Raw genomic sequence first — 20,614 nt, 5'->3', positions numbered from 1 at the left:
GATTGGAGAGGAAGCCTGGAGCAGAAGAGGAGAGGAAGCCTGGAGAGGAAGCTCCTGGCCCTCAGGTGGCCCAGGAGTGGGGACTGCGGGAAGTGTCTTGTCTGAGCTGGTGGGTGAGCCTCTGGGGTTCAGTGGGGACCGCCCACTCCTCTGAAAGCCCTGGTCCACGGGAAGCCCGGCTTGCAGCATTCACAGAGATCTCGCCTCCCACATCTCCTTGTGCTGCACCCCCACCGACTCAGCTCTGACCCCCTCTTGCCCACAGCACTGCCCTCACACTTCCTGTATCCCCGTGACAGGGACCTTGCTTACCGACAGAAAGCCAGGACACCCGCTCTGATGGCCAAATGGCATACATGCGGCCACCACAATGCAGCACACACACTGATTCCTTCCAAGTTCTATATTCTATGTGGGAAATCTCACTAAGATTTCTTGAATGAGTGAATGAATGACAGTAGGAAGGAAGGAAGGATGCTACAGTGGTGGGGGCAGGGGTTCTGGAGTTAAATGAGCCTGGGTTCAAATCCCAGCCCTACCAGTTACCTGCTCTGTGACCTTGGGCAAATGACTCAATGTCTCTGAGCCTCAGTTTTCTGTTCTGTCAAATGGGAGCAATAATGCCTACCTTATGGAGTTATTTCGAGGCTTTGTGATGAGGAACACAGTACAGCTCCTCTGCACAGTGCAGACCACCATCCGTATTCACTTCATGCCAGGTAGCGCTCCCCAGGTTCATGGGCAGACTCTGCCACCTCAGTCTGTCTGGCCACGGGCAATGTACTCCCTCCCCAGCTGAGGCTCTTGATCTGTAGAGCAAGGATCATACAGCTGGGAGTGTAAGGCATTCATGAAATCCTCTGTATAAAGCCCCTTAGCACCATGCCTTGTGGGTAACAAATTAGTTACTACAGGTCTGGAACCCCATAACCAAACCCTGGAGGTCAGATGTCATTCAGAATCCTGAATTTTTCAGATATAGAAACGTATGTTGCCTGTACTGTGTATTATGCAATATTCTCCGCAGGGTCTGAGGTTACACCCAATAACAACACACTGGTATTTCTGCAATGCAACACAATGTATGAATATCCACGCTGACTGGGACAGGAGTTCTGGCACCGAACGTATGAAAAGGCTTTTGATTTTCAGAGCTGGGGGATGGTTGGCATTGCATCTAGAGAGCCGTGAACCTGTTATTGTCACCAGCCTCTCCATCGTTTTCCTTGAAACAGACCCTTTAGGATGAAGTACAAAGAAACAGTCGGGCCTGGGGTGAGGCCAGTCAGGCAGCATGGTGGCTGGCGATTGTGGTGGCCTCACCAGAGACCCTTCAGCTGTCCTCAAAGCCTCTTAAGGTTGATGGGAAGGTCCTAATTCTCCATCCCCAGCTGTTTGCCTTGCTTGGCACATCCTTCTCATTCCAGAAGCAATAGCTGGGGGAGGCTTAGGGCCAGCAGCGCGCGCTGAGGCTGAGAAGGACAGAAAGTGGATGAAGTTTCAAGTTTGCAGAAAAGACACAGTTTGTAGACGGAGAAGACTTTAATGAGCAAAGAACAATGGGCGGGGAGCCAGATGCACGCGACTGTGCTTGGCTGGGGTCGGACTTGGCTCCTCCACATTCCACAGAATTGGCCCTGCCTCATCATCCGCTCCGAATCCAAAGGGATTCGAGGAAGAGAAGCTCTCGGAGCCACTGGGCAGGGTGGTGGGAGCGCCCCTTAGTGGTGGTCCTGGGCTCAATACACGCTAGCACAACTCCGGCCTGAGTTTGAATTCTGACCCTTCCATCTATGAGCTGGGTGCCCTTGGACAAGTTACCAAACCCCTCTGTGCCTCATCTGTACAACGGAGATAATAATAGTCACACCTAATCGGTAAATGGAGCTAATAGTCACACCTACCCGTCGAGTCGTGGCGAGGTTAGGTGTGCCTTGATCCACATAAACCACTGTCACAGCGACTGGTCCGTAGTCATCACTCAGTAAACGTTACCAGTTACTCTAGCAGGTGCTCAATAAACACTTGTCAGTTCCTAACCATTAAGTGGCCAAGGCCAGATCTGAACCCAGAGCTCCTGCATTCAAGTCCAGGCCTCTGAAAATCAAAATAAAAAAAAAATTAAGGGTGTTAAGGGTGCATATATTTAACAAGACTTTCTGAGGTGGAAGCTAGGGACTGAAGGGGTATGTGTTGAGGAACAGCACGTTGAGAGGCCTGTGCCCCCAAGCTGGAGCCATTCTCAGCTGAGGATGGCCCAGGGGCATGGGGCCCAACCCTGGAGTTCTGTGGACTTGGGCAGAGCTGGGCTTGGAGGCTTCCCCCGCCCCCTACCATTCCGGAAGGAGGAAGAGGCCCGTGCTGAGGGGAGGGCTAGGGACGGTGTCTTGCCGAGTGGGCTAAGCTCAGAGAGCTGGGCCCTGTCCTCCGGTGCCAGGGGTGGTTGACATGCACTGAGTGAGCTGGGAGGGGCCACACAGTGTCTGCTTATGCATCCACTGATCTGTGCTGAGCAGACCTGTTCACATCAGGACACAAAAGTGCTTGCTGGAAGCCTGGGGCCTTGCTTACTGACAAGATTCTGAATATTCTGGCTTGGTGTCTTCAGACAGAAACTTCACACACACGTGTGCGCACACACACACACACACACACACACAGGCACTCACACGTCCACTCTACATATGCGTGTGGGATGCACAATTTTACAGTATCTGGAGCGGTTCATAGAATGTTCTTGAAAATATTTATTGGTGCAAGGGAGTAAACAGCCAGAGCTGAAAAGACAGAAAGGACTGTGGTAAGATTGAAAACCCAACACCCACAACCACCTTCACCATCCCAAGCAGGTGACACATTCTGTGACATTCTGGCTTTTCCCATTTGTCTTCAAGTTGGGGGGAGCCCAAGAGAATGTGGCCAGCAGCGTGGATGCTCATCCACTCGAGTGGTGTGATGCACCCCGCCAGTGAGGCAGGAGCTCTGCCTGGGCAATGCACAAGCTCACGAGTCCTCATCCTGGAAGAGTGTCAGGTTGTGCTTCCGGATGTGTTCCAGCAGCACCTGTCCTCGCCGCTCCAGGGTCTGGAGAACCTGCGTCAGTCCCAGTCTCCCGCCTTGGCTTTGCCAGAACACTGGGTCCATCTGCAGTGACTTGAGCAGCATATTCTGTAGACACCCTGATGCAAGAACCTTCACGACAGACTCAGGAAACCTGGAGGTCAGGTCCCCCGAGCCCCATAACAGGAAGGAAAAGCAAAAGTGATCTCAGAAAATTTCCATGACAGGTGAAGCCAGATGGCCAGAAATCTCACAGCTGGCAAACCCTGGCAAAGTCATCCTGCAAAGTCCCAGGGCCCACCTGCTGTCTCGTTATCAGGGAACCCTCCCGTCTACCTGCTGTGACAGCAGGCAGGGGATAGAGCTTTAGGATGGATCCCACCCCACAGAGAAGCTGGGGGAATCACCTCTGCTATCCTAGGAGAAATGCCTCCTGCTGTGCTTGGCAAATGCCAGAAAGAGTTCTAAGAAGGCTGAGCTACCTGTCATGAGTGGGCAGGAAAGGTAGGCTGCCCAGGCTAGCTCCTCCTCTGGGGCAAGGGAAGGGCTGGCCTCCCCAGGCCCTAGCAGGCTGCCAGTGTTCCGCTGGGCCAGGAGGCCCTCTGGCTATTAGGGGTGGGGGTACTGCACCCAGAAGTTGAAGGGCCTGCTGGCTGTGTCCCCTCAGCTTTCCCAGGGCTCCCCACCCCCTCCTGAGGCTCAGATCCAATAGCCTTTGTCTAAAAGACTGCAGACTTCACAGGAGCCATGATTTAAGGCTCCCCAGTCTACAGCAGGGCCATCAAGCCTCAGTCTCTGAACCCCTGTCCCACCCCGCTGACCCTCACCCATCTATGCCCTCCAGCAGCCGAAAGTTCAGCTTGTCCTCGGGGTGTTGAAGGTTGCCGGCGTTATCGATGTAGACCAGATGGGATGGGTCACTGCTCCGGACCTCAGGGAAGAAGATGGGCAGAGACAGAGGTGGGTAAGGTTGCAGCCTAGCTGGCACCCTTGGGCTCTGTCAGGGTTGAGGGGCTCAGAAGGGGGGGGGACCCTGAGCTGACAGTCCCACAGTCCACCCTGCTACCTCATGGCCCCCACACGCTGAGCAGTCATCTTGCCATCTCAGTGAACCCTCCCAGCAACCTTAGAAGGGGATGGCTAGCGTTAGCTCCATCTTACAGAGTCAGGGGCACAAAGAAGTTAAGTAATTTGCACACAGTCACACAGCTGAGAAGCAGCTGGCTAGTTGCAACCTGGACCAGTACTGCCAAGCCCCAGAGGCCCCTGTGAAACCACAAGGCAGAGGGGTTGATTCCTATTCTGGTGGCTGAAGGCGTGAGGCGTGTGGGTGAGAACCGGCAGGTGCAGAGATGGCCTACCCAGTGGGGTTGTGGCTTCAGGGCACATCGCAAACGTGCATGTTCACACACGCTCACGCGTCCTGAGCGCCTGCACATTCCCCTGAGCATTACCAAGAACACACAACGCCTTCCATTCCCAGGCAGCATACTCTAGCCCCACAGCAGAAGAGTTTAGGGACTCCTAAACGCTTTTCAAAACTAAAACCGGCCAAAGGGAATTCTTTAACACTTCAAAAACATGGCATGGCATGTCTTCCACTCCCTACTCCCACCCCTGTGCACACACCCCGTTCCTATATATTCTCCAGGATTCCATGGTGTTTTCCCATAATCCTCTCCATTAACCTAGGCTTAACATATGAACTTTTGCCTCCAGGATCCTAGCTTTTCCTCTTCTCTGTCTCTTCTCCCTCCTCACCCCTCTCCACACATCAGGGATCATCTATTTCTTAAAGCCCAATGACTCTTCCCTCGGAAAACTGCTGTCCTAAGGGATATGTGAAATGGCTACCCCCAGGGGTAACTGATGGATATAAAAGCCTTATCTCTCCCAGAGATAACTGCCTTTTACCAGGGAACAGGAGAGAGAGCTCTGAGGGCAGGAGATGGAGAATTCCTACCACCCAGCAGTTTCACGAGGCAGCCCTGGCCTCCTGGCTGGTGTGGGCTGCCTGAAGGTAGCCCAGGGCACCGTGCTGACAGCTACTCTCTCCAAAAGCAACTGGCCAAAGTAAGGCATGGTGGATATTCAGCTCACTGGGTGGGGAGAAGGCGGAGGAGCCCTTCCAGAGGGCGGCCCCTTGCTCCTTGGACAGAAGAGACTGCTCTGCCATGGCAGTCCTGTCTCTAATGGCCTCTGCACATCGCTTCCCACCCTGGGCTCTACTTTTAACAGGAGGCAGCGCAGTGTTCCTCTGGTGAGCACCGGCCTGTGAGCTGTTGGGCCCTAGGAGGGAGCCCTGTCACTGCCACTGACCAGCCATGCGGCCGTGGAAACGCCCTTCCCCGGTCCAGGCCACAGTTTCCACAGCTGCTGGCACAATGTGGGTGGCTGACTAGACACACAGTCCTCACACCTGCTTCTGGGAGCCCCAGGGGTTCCCTGTGGACTCTCAAGGGGACAGTGGAGTTGATGAAAACCCAGCCCCCACACCATCCCCACCTCAACCACATTTGCAAAGCCCCACTTGGGTCAGTTTTCCATACTGTGGCCTCTTGGAAACATAATTCAAACAAAGGCTTCTGCTAAAAAGAATAGGATTGGGAACCCCCAGTGTCACATGATCTCTGAAACTCATGAACTGAAGGGGGAGACACGAAAACCCGAGTCTGGGTGACAAGGGGACGTACCAGGATGTGGACCAGTCGCAGCTCGCCCGGGTTCCGGCATTTCTCCCGGAGCCCCTCTTCCACGCAGGGGTCTGACGGCTCGGGCTCAAAGCCGCAGCAGTAGCGGTCCAGGCGGTCATGGACCTATGAGGACATCCAGCCTCTGAGGGGGTGTGGCTCGATGCCTGCCTCCACCGGGCCTGGCACTCGGGCCACCTGACCCCTGGGGCCTCACGCTGGGGACAGTCCTCAGTGGCTGTCGTTGCTGGTCAGCTCGTGGCTGGCCTCCAGCTAGGGAGGGAGCTTCTGGTCTGCTCCTCCAGCCAGCTCGTCCTGCTGGCCGTGGGCCTGTCTGCTCACGCCTCAGCCCCACACGGATTTCCACTGATCCCCACTGCCGAATCTGTGTCGCTGCCCCAAACTCTGGCCTAAGGCCACTGGGCCTCCCAGTGCTGACCATCTGTCAACCAGGGGAAATTCACACACAACTCCACTTTTTCCTTACGCGGCAAATGAGACAGCAGGGATTCCTCCTTTCTTTGGAGGTAAAAGCTGCAGCCCTTGTTAGGCCTGAGTCAAAGTCAGGGAAGGAGGAAGGCATTCCCCTTACAGGCTCCTTTTACACTGGAGGCCTCAAGGGGGAATCCTCAGGCATGGTGTGGGGACAGTTCTGAGGAGTTCTGCCTCCCAGCCCCTCCAGACACACATGGAGACACACATGACATTTTAGAGTGTCATAGAATTCGCACAATAATACATCCCACGCACCTGCTTCCAGTAGCTTTCTTCAGAACGAAGGAGTTACAGCCTGCAAGTCAGGAATTAAACAGAAACACAGATACAGCCCAGCCCTGACCTACGTGAGGATGTTATCTACTGTGAGCATCCAATGCGAGGGGGTCCAGAAGGGAGAAGGCATCAAAACAGAAGTGGCAGAGTCCTCAGGATGGGAGGGCAGGTCTTGCAGTAGGGAGAAAGACAGGAAAGGGATAGGTGGAAACAGGAGGTGGTGTGGAAAAGGTTGGGATGTGCCAGGAAGTGGATTCCAAACAGGGTGAGGTTGGGGGCAGCAGGGGGCGTCACACGGGTCAGGGTCGGCGAGCTGGAGGAGATGCACCCCTTTTCCTGCCGGGAAGGAAATTTGGTTGGATACAATACCTTGATGAGTGCTAACAACAGAAGGTGAGGTCTCCATAGGACTTGCTGTGCTTGGAACAAGAGGAAAAATCCATTTGTTGCTGCGGAAGGGGGAGGAGAGAGAGGAGGGGAAGAGAGAAGTGAAGCAGGGAGCAGCAGGAGGCTGAGGGTGTGAGATGTGTGAAACACGATCAGCTGCCTGGGATTTGTCTAAATCCTGGGAAGGTTACCAGATCCTCCCGGGTTGTGGGACCTGGGGTTTGAGTCCTTGTAAATCCCCAGGTGGTGTCAGGGTCGCAGGAGAGGGAGGGCCCAGCGACCCCTGGGCTCTACCAATCAGGATGGTGATTCACACGGGTGCTAACTCTCAGGATGCAAAGGTAATCCGGTTCCTGAAAGAGCCTTGTGTGCGGCATGGAGACTCAGGCCCCCTTCTGCAGAATGGCTAGACTAATTTAGAAAGCCTGGCAACACCACTGGAGAGGAAAGGTGCCAGCCTGGGAATCTAGAAATCAGCTCCAGGTAACATACTCTGCTTGGGGCAACTGTCCAGACCAAGGCAACAGAAGGGATAGACTCAGCGTGGAGGTGAGTGAAAGTCAGGGCAAGGGAAGCAGAAAGCCAGACGGCACCACGCTGGTGAGGGGCCCCACAGAAAGAGAGGGCCTGCTCCCTCCCTCAGTCCCCGGGAACCTTCTGTGATTCCTCTCTAGCACACGGTTCAGCTCTGGCAGGATCAGGGCACCTCCCTCCCTGCGGTGGTGATGATGCAGAACAGCCACAGACTTACAGCAAAGGCAGCAGTGGTTTTAGTCTGATAAAGCAACGATGGTGTCTCTCCCTCAGAGATGATGATGATGTGGTGTAATAAGAAATGTATTTGGTCTCTGTGCCCTGATCCTAGCACAGAGCTCCTAAAACCTTTGGAGTTTCCTGAGTGATTTATAATGAGCCCCTTTGAGCACACCTGAGTTTGTGCTAATGAGATGACTCAGGGGAGCCCCAGATAGCTTCAGAATGGGGGTTGGTCACCAGAAGACAAGTGAACAGAGGATAGGACCTTTAGCCCCACCTCTAACCTCCAGGAAGGATAGGAGAGCTGGAGATCGGGTGATAAACACTTGAACAACGAGATTTGGAGCACTTCCTGGTCGGTGAGCACATTCGTGTCAGGAGGGTGGCACACCCCAGCTCCATCGGGACATAAGCTCCTGTGCTTGGGACCCTTCTGGGCCTCACCCCACATACCTCTCCATCTGGCTGTTCATTTGTATCCTTTAAAATAAACCAGTAAGGGGCGCCTGGGTGGCGCAGTCGGTTAAGCGTCCGACTTCAGCCAGGTCACGATCTCGCGGTCCGTGAGTTTGAGCCCCGCGTCAGGCTCTGGGCTGATGGCTCGGAGCCTGGAGCCTGTTTCCGATTCTGTGTCTCCCTCTCTCTCTGCCCCTCCCCCGTTCATGCTCTGTCTCTCTCTGTCCCAAAAAATAAATAAAAAATGTTGAAAAAAAAATTTTTAAATAAACCAGTAAATGTAAGTAAAGTGTTTTTCCAAGCTCTGTGAGCCATTCTAGCAAATGATCAAACCTGAGGAGGGAGTCACGAGAACCCTTGGTTTGTAGCCAGTTGGTCAGAAGTGTGGGTAGCCCAGGACTTCTGACTGGCGTCTGAAGTGGAACAGTCTTGTAGGACTGAACCCTTTAACTTGTGGGATATGACACTTACTCCAGGCAGATAGTGTCAGAATGGAATTGTGGGACACCCAGTGGGCAGTGGAGAACTGGTGTCCAAACGAAACATCACCGGGGAGCCTGGATGGCTCAGTCGGTTGGGCATCTGACTCTTGGTTTTGGCTCAGGTCATGATCTCACAGTCCGTGGGAGTCCGTGTTGCGCCTTGTACTGATGGCGCGGAGCCTGCTTGGGATTCTCTCTCTCTCTGTCCCTCCCCAGCTCTCTGTCTCTAAACAAACAAACAAACAAACATAAAAAAATAATAAAGTAACCTATTAAAAAAAAGCCAAAACACTCAGATGACCACTGTCACTGTCACTGCCACCCACCTCTAGCTCATTCACTCCTCACTGCAGCTTTGCAAGGGAGACACCGTTATCCCACTTTACACAGGGGGACGCTGACCCCAGACACAGCAAGGCCATAAATGTAAAAGTAATATAGATGGGACTTGAACCAGGTTCTGCCTGGCTTGAAGCCCAGCCCTCTGTGTTATCCTGCCCTGCCTCCCTGAAGATCAGGAAGAGTGAGCCAGTTATAGAGGTCAAATGAGGTCTCCATCATTACTTTTCATGGGATTAATTGATTTGGTCTTACCCTTGCTAGAGAACAGCTTTCAAAACTATGAAGGAGGAAGAGGAAGAACGAGGAGACACAGAGCCCACCATCCTCCATGACGACAACAACTGAGGCAGCAGCAGGCATGGTGGTGTTTGGATGGCCCGTGTCTCTCTTCTGTGGTTCGCTGCTCAGCCAACCAGAGCCAGCACCGCCATCCTGCGTCCCTCTGCCCATGGCAACCACCCCTCCCCATAAATGGGGTGTGACAATGTCACCTCCAGGATGTAGCACTCGTCGAAGCCACCTCCCAGGCCACCCAGCCCAGCCCAGTGCCGGCCAGTAAAAGGTCCTGTGTGCGGACCTCTGATTATTGCCATATCCCTTTGTAGGAAAATTCACATATATTCTGAAGAAATACAAAATTGATCTCTTTCGACACAAACAAGAAAATAACTATGGTTCAGTAAGCCTCACAAAACCAGATGTCCAGAAACGGGAGGGTTAAACAGTCCCAACCTCTGTCCCAAAACATTGTCTGTTTTGCAATAGTTCAAGATGGAGAAGTTGCATGTCAGACCTAGACCATCGCCCCCAACAGGTTGAGGTCAATTCTGTGAGGCCAGGTTAGGTAGGATTTCCGGGGCCGGCGGGCCAAAGACACCCACAGGCACTACTGAAAGAGACAAGTTTAGCCTAGAGACCAACGCACAAAGCCCTGGTCCAGCTTGGCCAGGGTGAAAACAACCCCCACCCTGTTCGTGAAGTGAGCGCATTAACACGACCCCTGACATGGACCATCACTGCTTTGGCTGCCTGGGCTTTGGATAACAGCAGCCACAAGTAACAGAAACACCTGATTCAAAATGCCTTCAACCGTAAGGCAAGTTAGGATCATCTGTGGCAACAAGTCCCAAGATAGGGCAGGCTGGAGACTTAGCAGCAACTTATTGACATAGTAAGGACTCGGGTTTCTTTCTGCTCTCCACTCACCACCCCCAATATTAACAGCCCAGCATAGTCTTTGGAAGCCTGCAGGTGGCCACTGTGGGTATGTGTTTCCTTGTACATGTCCAGAGAGAACGAGAGGGTGGGGGAGAGGACGAATGAGAGCAACAGAGACAGAGAGACAGAGGGGAAGTGAACCTCTCCTCCAGCAACCTTCCCTTCAGCCTGACTGGACCAAATCAGGTAACACGCTCACTCCCGGACCAGTAGTGGTCTGTGGAAGACGGTGACGCACTGATCCCCAAGCCCAGGACTGGGTGGGAGGTGAATCACGACAGGGCTCTGTGTGGAAATCTTTAGCTGCAGTGTCCTCACTCCAGCTGCGAGTGAAAGTGTTGATCGGGACAGGGCTGAGGAAGGAGCCCTACAGCTAGCCACCAGAGACCTCTCCGCATTCCAACTGGTTTTAAACCCACTTGAAGCTTGTATCATGCCCTCTCCTCCACTATGCTCTAGCTATTTGACCTGAGGTAGTTATTTAACCTCGAAACCCCTGAGTTTTCTCGTCAACAAAATGGGGCGGGGATACTCCCATGGGACTGCCCTGAGGCTCACGTAGGGTAACGATACATGTAAAGCAGGGGGTGGTTGTTGTGGAAGAACCTTCTGTTGTGTCTGCCCTGGGAGTGGCAGGCCCAAAGACCCCCAGGAATCTCAGGGGTTCCCCTACCCACACACACACACCAGGAAGCCCCAGCCTCACCCAGTGGCACAGGTCAGAGACCCAGAGTTTGAAATAAAGTGCTAACGATAGGGTAGCCACTCTCGTCTTATGGGCAGGCCTAGTTTCCAGAGTATGGACATGTCTGTGAGACAGACACCCACCTGCTTGCTTCTCTTTGGCTGGGAGAGTAAATGCCAGGGCAGTGCTGGCAAGACCGAAACATAGTAGGTGCTCTGGATTTCATAATATGCCTGAGGCACAGCCTACCAAACCCCCTTCCTCCTGGCAAACCCTCTCCGACCCCATCTCCAGGCCATTCTGTGCAGATTTTGATGTGTGGCAGTGTATGTTTCCAGAGGAAGCCACGAAGGAATATTGGCCCATACAACATCCCTGGCTTCTCAAACTCTATGCTCATTAGAATGTTTAACAGCAAGGGCCTGGCCAGGCCCAGTCGCCAGTTTGACTATATTGCCACACCGTCTGGTTCTTTTTTTCCACTGAAGAGAAATTCAGTTTAAACAGCAGCAGGCTAGCAGCCACACAAGGCCAAGATTAAGTTCCATTTCCCACATTCCCTCAGGATTTGATTCTTTTTCCCTCTTTTGAAATAATGAGGAGTTCCCAAGAAACAAGGACGAACCTTTGCAGTTGGGTTTTTCTGACCAGCCTAGCAGTGTCACCCAATCATGACGTGGATTGAAGCTTTTGTTCACTTTTACTTGAGCAGTTGTAAAGCCCTTACTTTGTGGCAGGCGCCACTCAGAGCTTGACATGTCACAACTCATTTAGTCCCTCCCACTAGCCAAGAGGTAGATGCCATTATCATCCCCATTTCAAAGATGTGGAAACTGAGTCACAGAGGCTGGGTAACATGCCTAAGACCCCCTAGCAAGGACGTGGTGGTGCTTAGGCTCAAACCAAGCAGTCTGGCTCTGACCAGTGAGTGGGACTGTGTGGCACCAGAGATCCCAAGTCCCTTGATGGCAAAGGTGAAGACATGATTCAGTCTGATCCCCAGCACCCAGCACTTGCTTAGCGCAACCAGAGATTTAGTTGAGGTTTTTTTTTGAGTGAAAGAATGAGTGAATGAAGTGCCTGGCTGACTGACACCATGGGACTGTGATGACTTAAAGCCTGCCTATCACACCCTGCCTCCCCGCCCAAGATGCCAACACCAGAAGTTTTCAGGGGGAGGCCCGGCTCTGTGGCCCCTGAACAGGACATCCGAGTGGGACAAGACATGCAGTCTGCCAAGGAGGGACACCGGGTCCAGTGTGGGAGAGGGCGGGTCTGGGGGGGAGCCAGCATAGGGTATGAAGGGTAGCCAGAGTCCTGTAATGACCTATCAAGCTCCTGAGCCAAGGCCGTTTCCTCAGCCAGTGCCTGATCTGGGTCTAATGGATTCCAGAAGAGCCACCTGCTGTCCTGATGGCCCACGTCCCCTGTTCATGGACCTTCTCCCAAGCTGGGAGTAGTCACAGGCCTGGGTCCTTCCGGGTGGAAAGGGTGGCTCTTGTCTGGGCAGGCTCACTGCCTGGGGCTCCGACCGCCACAGGATGGCAGCATCTCTCTCCGCGGAGGCCAGTGGTCTGGTCCCACCCTGCCCGGCTGGCTGGTTAGAGAATTCTTGAGGTTTCTTCGGGGAGGTCGGAGTGGGAGAGGAGTGGGTTAATGGGCACTGCTCCCACTTTTCTCTAAGGACTCACCTTGCAGGTGCTCTCCACGTGTCCTGACAAAGAGCAATCTTCCTGGAGGCTCTGGGGAGGAACATCTGGATGCCACATCTGCCCCAAGCCGGAGGCCAGAAGTTGCAGCACCAGCTTAAGATGCAGGTCAATAGACTGGCTGATGGGCTTTGAGGAGATGCACTGAGATCTTATCTAAAAAGACATCAGTGCAAAAAACCACAGCCATCAAAAGATAAATCCACTTACAGCAAATAACGTTTCCAACTGAGAAAGCTAGGAGGAGTCACTGTCAGAACACCTTACACAGAAACCCTCACATAATACGTCAGAAGGGAAATAGTGATCTCTTCCACGGATACTTCAGAGGCATTTCATAAAATTTTGCATCCTTTCCTGACAATAAAAATTCATGTTTTAAAATGTTTATTTACTTTTGAGAGAGAGACAGAGACAGAGCATGATCAGGGGAGGGGCAGAAAGAGAGGGAGACACAGAATTCGAAGCAGTCTCCAGGCTCCGAGCTGTCAGCACAGAGCCCGACGCAGGGCTGGAACCCACGAACTGCGAGATCACGACCTGAGCTGAAGTCGGACGCTCAACTGACTGAGCCACCCAGGCGCCCCTAGAAATTCTTTTTTTTTTTTAATTTTTTTAACGTTAATTATCTTTGAGAGACAGAGAGAGACAGAACATGAGCGGGGAAGGGGCAGAGAGAGGGAGACAGAAACCGAAGCAGGCTCCAGGCTCCCAGCTGTCAGCACAGAGCCCAACGTGGGGCTCAAACCCATGAACTGAGAGATCATGACTTGAGCCGATGTCGGACGCTCAACCGACTGAGCCACCCAGGCACCCCTAGAAATTCTTTTTTTTTTTTTTTTTTTTTTCAACGTTTTTTTTAATTTATTTTTGGGACAGAGAGAGACAGAGCATGAACGGGGGAGGGGCAGAGAGAGAGGGAGACACAGAATCGGAAACAGGCTCCAGGCTCCGAGCCATCAGCCCAGAGCCTGACGCGGGGCTCGAACTCACGGACCGCGAGATCGTGACCTGGCTGAAGTCGGACGCTTAACCGACTGCGCCACCCAGGCGCCCCTAGAAATTCTTAATAAAGCAAGAGTAATGAATAGTTCCTCATCATATCTTTAGTGGAAAACTAGGATTATGTTTAATGGTGAAACCCTAGAAGGGGTCCCGGATCTGTAGCAACAACTCATGGCCATCATTCCATGATGCCCTGGAAGCACCAGCAAATGTAATGAGGTAAGAGGCAATGAGAAGACAAAGTGCATTCATTACAGATAAAACGCGGGTATACTTGGAAAAGCCAGAGGATAAGCTGAGCAACCATTAGGAGCAATACAAAGTTAGCGTGTGGCCACTAACCAAACTGATACACAGAAATAATAGCCTTCATGCAGACCTGGGGCTCCTGGCCAGAACGTATGATGGAAAAAAAGATCCTATTTTCACATGGCCACAAAAAGATGAAATGCCCAGGAATAACCCCACATGAAAGTAAAGGAAACATGCAGATGCTTCTGAGGAACATGAATAAATGGAGAGACATATCTGCTGGGGAACGTCATTGAACGTCTGCCTGTTGACTCAAGAGCTGGACCTGGGCATGCACAGGCTCCTCGTCCCCTCCCCTGCCTTTGGAATGTGGGTTCCACTTGCCTCTCTTGCTCCCAGAGGCTGCTCCAGGGACATTGCCTTGAGATGGTGACATGGTGATGAGAACACCTGCACAGTATACATGATGGAACCCAGGTAAGGCCTCTTTATGAACTTTTAAGATTCAGCAGGTGGACACCGGGATCCACTGTCTTGTTGTTGCCCAAGACAAGCCTTGTCTGTAAGGTCTCTTTGTTTATTAAACCTGCCACCTACCAACCTGGAGTGGCCTGCCTCTTTCTTTGGTCTCTCAGTGCCTTCCACATAGAGGGGCTAGTTTCAGATTCCTGAAACCCGGGAAGGTCCAAAGTGGGTTGCGAACCAACAGTATCCAATTCTTGGCTAGAATGACTCTATATTTTAATATAGATGTAATTTCCCTCTACATTAGTCCACACAAATATAATTTGATCCCAATAAAATCCCAAAAGGACTTGGGAAGGAGGAGTAACAAGCGGACTCTAAATTTCATACGACAGTAGATACCCTGCAAGGATATCAGGAGAATTCTAAGAAAGAGAAATGAGGAAGAGCAATCCCTACTGGTTATCCACACAAAATATAGAGCCCAGCAATTAGAACTGTGACTTTGGCATATAAATGGACAGAACCTTTAGTAGAACAGAACAGAGTCCAGAAATAGACCTACGTACATATGGAAATTGGCTATATGGCAAAGGCAACATTTCAGGTTGGGGGGGGGGGAAGGTTGATTATTCGACAAATGTGCTGAGACATTTGGGTTGCTATCTGAAAAAAAAAATCGTTGTTTTGCATCTTATCTCTTTCTCCAAAATAACTTCCAGATGGATCAAAGAGAGATGAAAACACATGGAAGACTGAAGTTAAAAATAACCCTGAAGTGAGGATGGCCTTTTAAAGCATATACTGACCTAGAAATCACAAAAGAAAAGCTTGATAATTTTAACAACATACATTTTTTAAATTTCTGCACAGCAGACTCTAAATAAAGCTTATGACAACTGAACCTGAGAGAAATGTTACAATATAACAAAAACAAAAGGCTAAATGCCTTCCTCAAGAAAAAGCTCTTGAAATCATTAAGAAAAAGACCAACAATCCAAAAGAAAATGGGGCAAAGAATATGAACAGACAATTAAAGAAAAAACAAGTTAAAAAAATCTGGACAGAGACAGGACTAGGGTGAGGCTGAAGAAACGGAGGGAGGTGCTCGCTGTCCAAGTCACGCAGCACTGGCCCTACACCCAAAATGTCTGTGCCTTGGGCTCATAAATTCATTTTCCACTGCTGCGTTACAAACTACCAGGGGCTTAGTGGCTTCGAAGAACCCATTATTATGTCACAGTTCCTGTGGGTCAGGAGTCCATCACATTTTTGCTGGGTTCTCTGCTCAGGTTCTCACCAGGCTGAACTCCAGGTGTCGGCCAGGGGCCATGTCACGTTGTAGCTCAAGGCCATCTCCTAAGCTCCTTCAGGTTGTCGGCAGAAACCATTCTTTGTGGTCGTAGCACTAGGTCCCAGGGATCTCAGGGTCCTCCTAGAGGCCTCCCCTTCCACCAGACAGTTCATAGCATGGCTGTGTACTTTCGGAAATTCTCTAGATGCTTCATCTCCTTTGAAAGACTCCCCTGATTAGGTCAGACCCACCCAGGATAATGTTCCTTTTGATCAACTCAAGGATAAATGATTGGCAACCTGGTCGTTGCAGTGCTATTCCATCATATTCACAGGTCTCACCCATACTCAAGGGCAGGGGTTAATGCCAGTGGAGTGGGGAGCCTTGGGGACCAACATAGAATTCTGCCCCTCATACCTCACCCTGATGGAGCACCCAAATGCTTTTAATATATGTAAGGATCCTCAATGTCACCCTTTACACACCTTCATCCAGGCAGGTGTTTCAGTCCTCCATAGTTGGCTGTGCCATCTGTGAAATGGGGAGGAACATAGCTCCCATCTGTTGGGTCTGTTGTAGGATTTAAATGAACTCATGGGTGTGGTTTGCAGTAGACATTGCCACACAGGTGTAGGCATTTCATAAATGGTAGGTACTATGATATGTCACATCTCTGGTTGGAAGCCTGAACGGTCGGCAGTGATCACAGTTCTGGGATCCTCTCTAACTGACAGAATACCTCATGTCCCAGGAGACTAAGCCAGAGGGGTACACATGAATTGAAGACATAGATTTGGACTCAAAATAAAGAATGCACACAGGATCACAAATAAATGAAAACAGGCTCCTTGGGAAGGAAATGGACCAATAAATATTGAAGAGACTCAATAAATATTTTTTTAGAGCCAGTTCGGTACAGCAAAGAGGGCAAGAACATGCACTCTGTGGCCAGACTGCCCTGGATGAAACAGGTTGTGACTGTGGGCAGGCTCCTTAGCTCTTCTAAACCTCAGTTTCCCCGTCTGTAGAATGAAGCTAAGAATATCTTCTGCCTCTAAGGGCTGTTATGCATGAACACATGCCAAGTGCTGGAACAGTGGTTGAGAGCATCAGGCAACGTTACACATTATCATCTGTTCTGGGAGTGCAAGTTCATTAACAGCCAGAAGGCAAGATCATGGCAAATGTTGTTTTCTACCTCTGTGGTTCTATTCTGGACCCTATAAGAAATGTAGAAAGCTTTGGGCTTCCTTTCCGTCTAGAGGAAGAAGTGGTACTTGAGGAAGAAAAACACAGCAGCACCCAGACTGGAAATCATACAGAGATCTTGGGAGTTCACTCATCACTAATTCATTCATTCATTCGTTCATAGTGCTTATCTAGGACCAAACCAAGACCTTGGCTCTGTGCTAGATGCTGATGTGGTGGTGAACAAAACACAGACATATGGTAAATACATGAACAAATAAATAAAATATTTACAAACTGTGCTGGGAATCAGAAAGGGAATCGACAGGATGCCATGAAAGAGAAAGAGAATAATAATAATAAGGGGTGGTCAGGAGAGTTGAAACCTGGGGAGCAAGAGTCAGAAGCAAGTCCAAGCAAGAAGCCCTGCACCAGAAGGAGCTGGGTGTGTTTAGAAACTGACCAAGGCTCAGTGCCAAGAGATGTGGCTGGGGACAGGTGCTAGGGTCCTTGAAGAACATGGGCCCTTGAAGGACCCGATACCGAGGGCATTGAGAAGCCTTACCTTATTTTAATGGGGAAGTGTGACACAATCTGATTTATGATTGTAAAAGAAGCATGCTTTCTGTGTCTGAATGGTTCTTTATGAACTTCAGAGCTCACCTTCCAAATTCTAGCTGCTGTATAGCTTTGTCTGGGGGCTTTCTCCAGATTCTAGGGAATCCGTATCTCCAGAAGCAGCCTTCAACCAAAGATTGATGGGATATTTGGCTATAAATGCCTTGAGTCCCTCACCTCTTGGTGGACTAATTCTGAACATGTATTTCATACCATTTCTCAGAAATTTTCTGTGGAACTAAGCCCTCCCTAGTCACTCACAGTGGTGACCTACTTTATATCATGCCCTTTATTGATTGTCTGTCCTCCCATGTCACTTCCCATCTCCCTATGGGTGTTTCTTGAGATCGTCTCCCAGATAAACTACCGCACTGGAATCCTAGACTCGGGGTCTGCCTGGGGGAGGTTTTCTGTAAGGAGACTGGATTGGAGGGGACATAAGTGAAGGGAGGGAGACAAATCAGGGAGCTGTTGTGTTAGTCCATGTAAGAAAAGATGATGGCCTGGGCCAGGACGGTGGCAGGCAAGGCTTTCTCGGATATCAATTCTTGGGGACGTGAAGACCCTTCATAAGCAGAAGTTGCAGAAAGACTTTTATGAGCCAACATCACCAACTCTCAGTCTGTCTGAGTTTTCCACAACTCGCCCACCATCTAGCCAATCACACGCCCTCTCAGAGGAAGCACAGTGTGAGACAGAGGCCCTTTAAAAAAGAAAAAAAAGAAATGTGCCCAACAACCCAGCACTTCCTACCCTGACTCTGGCCACTGAGTAGAAGGCTCTTTTAGGTCCCAGGCACAACTCCTCTCAGGTTGAATTTGACTTACAGTGAATGTGATGGTCATTAGCTTTTCCTGACCATGCTTGGCTGTTCCATCATCACTGTCCCAGGAGGAGAAGGACTTTCTACCTTTTACCAGACTGAATGCAACTCTGGCTGCAGGTGGCCCCTAACATTAAGCAGAGTTTTGCGAGCCCCACCCACCAAACACACATACACACTCTCCCACCCACTTTGTCCACCTGAGTAGAAGCAGCTTCTCACTGATCTATTCAGAAGTGGTGGGCTCTCTCTTAGTCCTACTTCTTCCTATGACACAGCCCGGGGTGCAGTGGAGGGTACCTACTCACTATTAGTACTGTATCTTTCCTAGAGAGACCAGCTTATAAACTGAGAGCATCCTCCTGGTCATACTGGCCTCCAAAACATGTTCTTGATTTATTCATTAGGAGTAGCAGATGCTGTTAGTATCCCACCCCTACCCCCTGGCACTCACTATTCCTGTACATATCAATGGCTTTCTATGGAAAGTGCCGTGGCTCTCTGCCTTAGCCCCTTTCTGGCTGAAGGATCCTGTTTGTCTGGCCAGCACATGAGCCAGGCTGCTAGTGCCCCTAGGAGGTCAATGCCCTTAGGAGCAGTCTCAACCTCTGACAGTTGGGAGCTAGGGGGTAAATAGCCCAGCTTTGGCCCTTGAGTGAGACAACTCTGGTGCACGTTCTACACACTCGCTCAAAGTTCTCCACAGGATTGAGCCCCACTTGCCCACAGCAGTGTTTGGGCGTCATATGGAGTATATGTGGGTGTATGATTCATGTGAATGGTATGCATGTGTGGGTGGCTATGGAATATGTGGGGACATAAGGTTCATTTATAAGTGTACAATGTATGCGTTTGGGGTATGTGTAACTGATTTCATTTTTGCCCAACAAATATTTGCTCCTCTTTCCCTTCCAGTCTGGGCAGATTGTACTTCCCTTCCCTGACATTGACTTGCTTTGACCAATGGAATACTAGAGGAAGTGACGTTAGTGGAGGCCTTAAATGTGCTTTTGCAATTTGGTTGAACTCTAGGGTTTCTTCCATTTCCCAGGAGAAGGGTTTGCCCCGGGGAACTGGTGCCCCTTCAGCTGGCACTCCAGAATGAGACACCAAGGGCAGACGTGAACCCACCCTCCACAGCTTACAGCTAAGCTCAGTTGAGCCCAACTGACCCACAGACCCTGGAGAAAGAATTAAAGAGCTGGTGTTTTAAGCCATTGATTTTAGAGAAGTTTGTTAGCATTATTTCAGCAATCACTAACTAATGCAAGGTTTTAGATGGGATTTGCAATGCACAGGGTATGATTTGTGGGGAGTATAAAGAATGTGTATGTGTGCAGTGCTTGTGTATTTTGTGTCTGGGTAGATGGTATGTTGTGATACACAGACACAAAAAAGCAAGGGCTTATATTAGATAAAACAAACAAGCAAACATACCACAGAGTGGACTGTACATGGAGTTTGTGCTCAGTCCCCAGTCAGGAGGCACCTCAGGTTCCTGTGCTGGGAAACCCACATCCTGAAACCTCGCCTCCCTCTGACTTGCCAGTGGCTTCTAGGAAGGCAGCGTCAGCCAGACGGGTGTTTGACTTGACTGGTGTTCAGCAAACCAAGGAAGAGGTGGCACAAGGCCAGCCAGGTAGCGTCAGACCACACACCCAACCAGCGTGTGCCTTGGCTGCCAAGACTTCCGTCCCTACAACAGGACCTGGCAGCTGAGGAAGGGTCCCACACCGCAACTCCAGGAGATGGACAGAGGGGCTTCTGTGTGGAGCAGAAGACTGCTGCGTGCACTTCGGCTGGGGCTCTGCAAGGAGGCGCCTCCAGTCTCACAGCTCCAAGGCATCCCTGCAAAGGTCCCCTCTTCCTGCCTCATTCATGGCCAGCTGAATAGTGACTCTGTGATTAAGAAGGTGAGCTCTGGAGGCAGACCATTAGGCAACCATTAGGCTTTGTGTCAACTTCAGCAGCCATGACCTCAGGCAAGTAATTTAACCTCTCGGACCTTAATTTCTCAACTTTAAATAGGAATAAATGTATATCACTTGTAAGGCTGCTATGAGGATTGGATGAGTTAATTCCTATAAAGTGTTGGGGACAGTGCCTGCTTATAATTGTGCATGTGCCACCCTCCGGGCACTGTATTACATGAACCATCTTGCATGCAGAAACCACACAAGGTCAGTGTTATTGTCTGACATGGGCCAGGCTCTCCCAGAGACAGACCTCAAGACAAGGATTCAAGCGATAGCCGTTTTGTGTGTGTGTGAGCTAATCCAGAAACATAAGCAGGGAGCAGAGAAGTAAGACAGAGAGGGTGAACAATGACCACTGCAGGGAACTCTGAGACACTTATAACACACACTGAAGAGCCATCCCAGCCAGGGAGCCAGGGCTTTCTTTATACACTGGC

At 50.8% G+C, this 20,614-nt stretch overlaps 1 protein-coding gene and 1 long non-coding RNA gene across 6 annotated transcripts in view; one reads left to right on the top strand and one right to left on the bottom strand.

The window, feature by feature from the left end:
- Positions 1-20,614, bottom strand: part of GASK1A (golgi associated kinase 1A) — a 104,162-nt gene that overhangs the window by 8,329 nt on the left and 75,219 nt on the right. For 2 of the 5 annotated variants that reach the window (XR_009261658.1, XR_009261657.1), the window contains 5 exons: positions 5,754-5,876; positions 3,888-3,991; positions 3,064-3,214; positions 1,905-2,097; positions 629-809 (listed from right to left, as the gene is read on the bottom strand). Coding sequence is in view for 2 of the 5 variants with exons in the window: in XM_058729630.1 (XP_058585613.1) it covers positions 3,004-3,214; positions 3,888-3,991; positions 5,754-5,876 (438 nt within the window). In the remaining 3 variants the exon portion in view is untranslated. Of the gene's footprint in view, positions 1-628; positions 810-1,904; positions 2,098-2,727; positions 3,215-3,887; positions 3,992-5,753; positions 5,877-6,500; positions 6,693-8,386; positions 8,829-20,614 lie in introns of those variants that run through there. The other 3 variants (XM_058729630.1, XR_009261659.1, XM_058729631.1) reach the window with 3 other exon arrangements.
- On the top strand, positions 13,748-19,625 carry LOC131511680 (uncharacterized). Its single transcript, XR_009261663.1, has 2 exons — positions 13,748-14,290; positions 15,001-19,625. It is a non-coding gene; the product is annotated as an uncharacterized LOC131511680 (long non-coding RNA).

This window comes from Neofelis nebulosa, chromosome 5 (assembly GCF_028018385.1).
Source record: "Neofelis nebulosa isolate mNeoNeb1 chromosome 5, mNeoNeb1.pri, whole genome shotgun sequence".
Lineage (NCBI taxonomy): Eukaryota > Metazoa > Chordata > Mammalia > Carnivora > Felidae > Neofelis > Neofelis nebulosa.
Note: the sequence above shows the minus strand (reverse complement) of the source record. Positions and strands in the feature narration are given on the sequence as shown.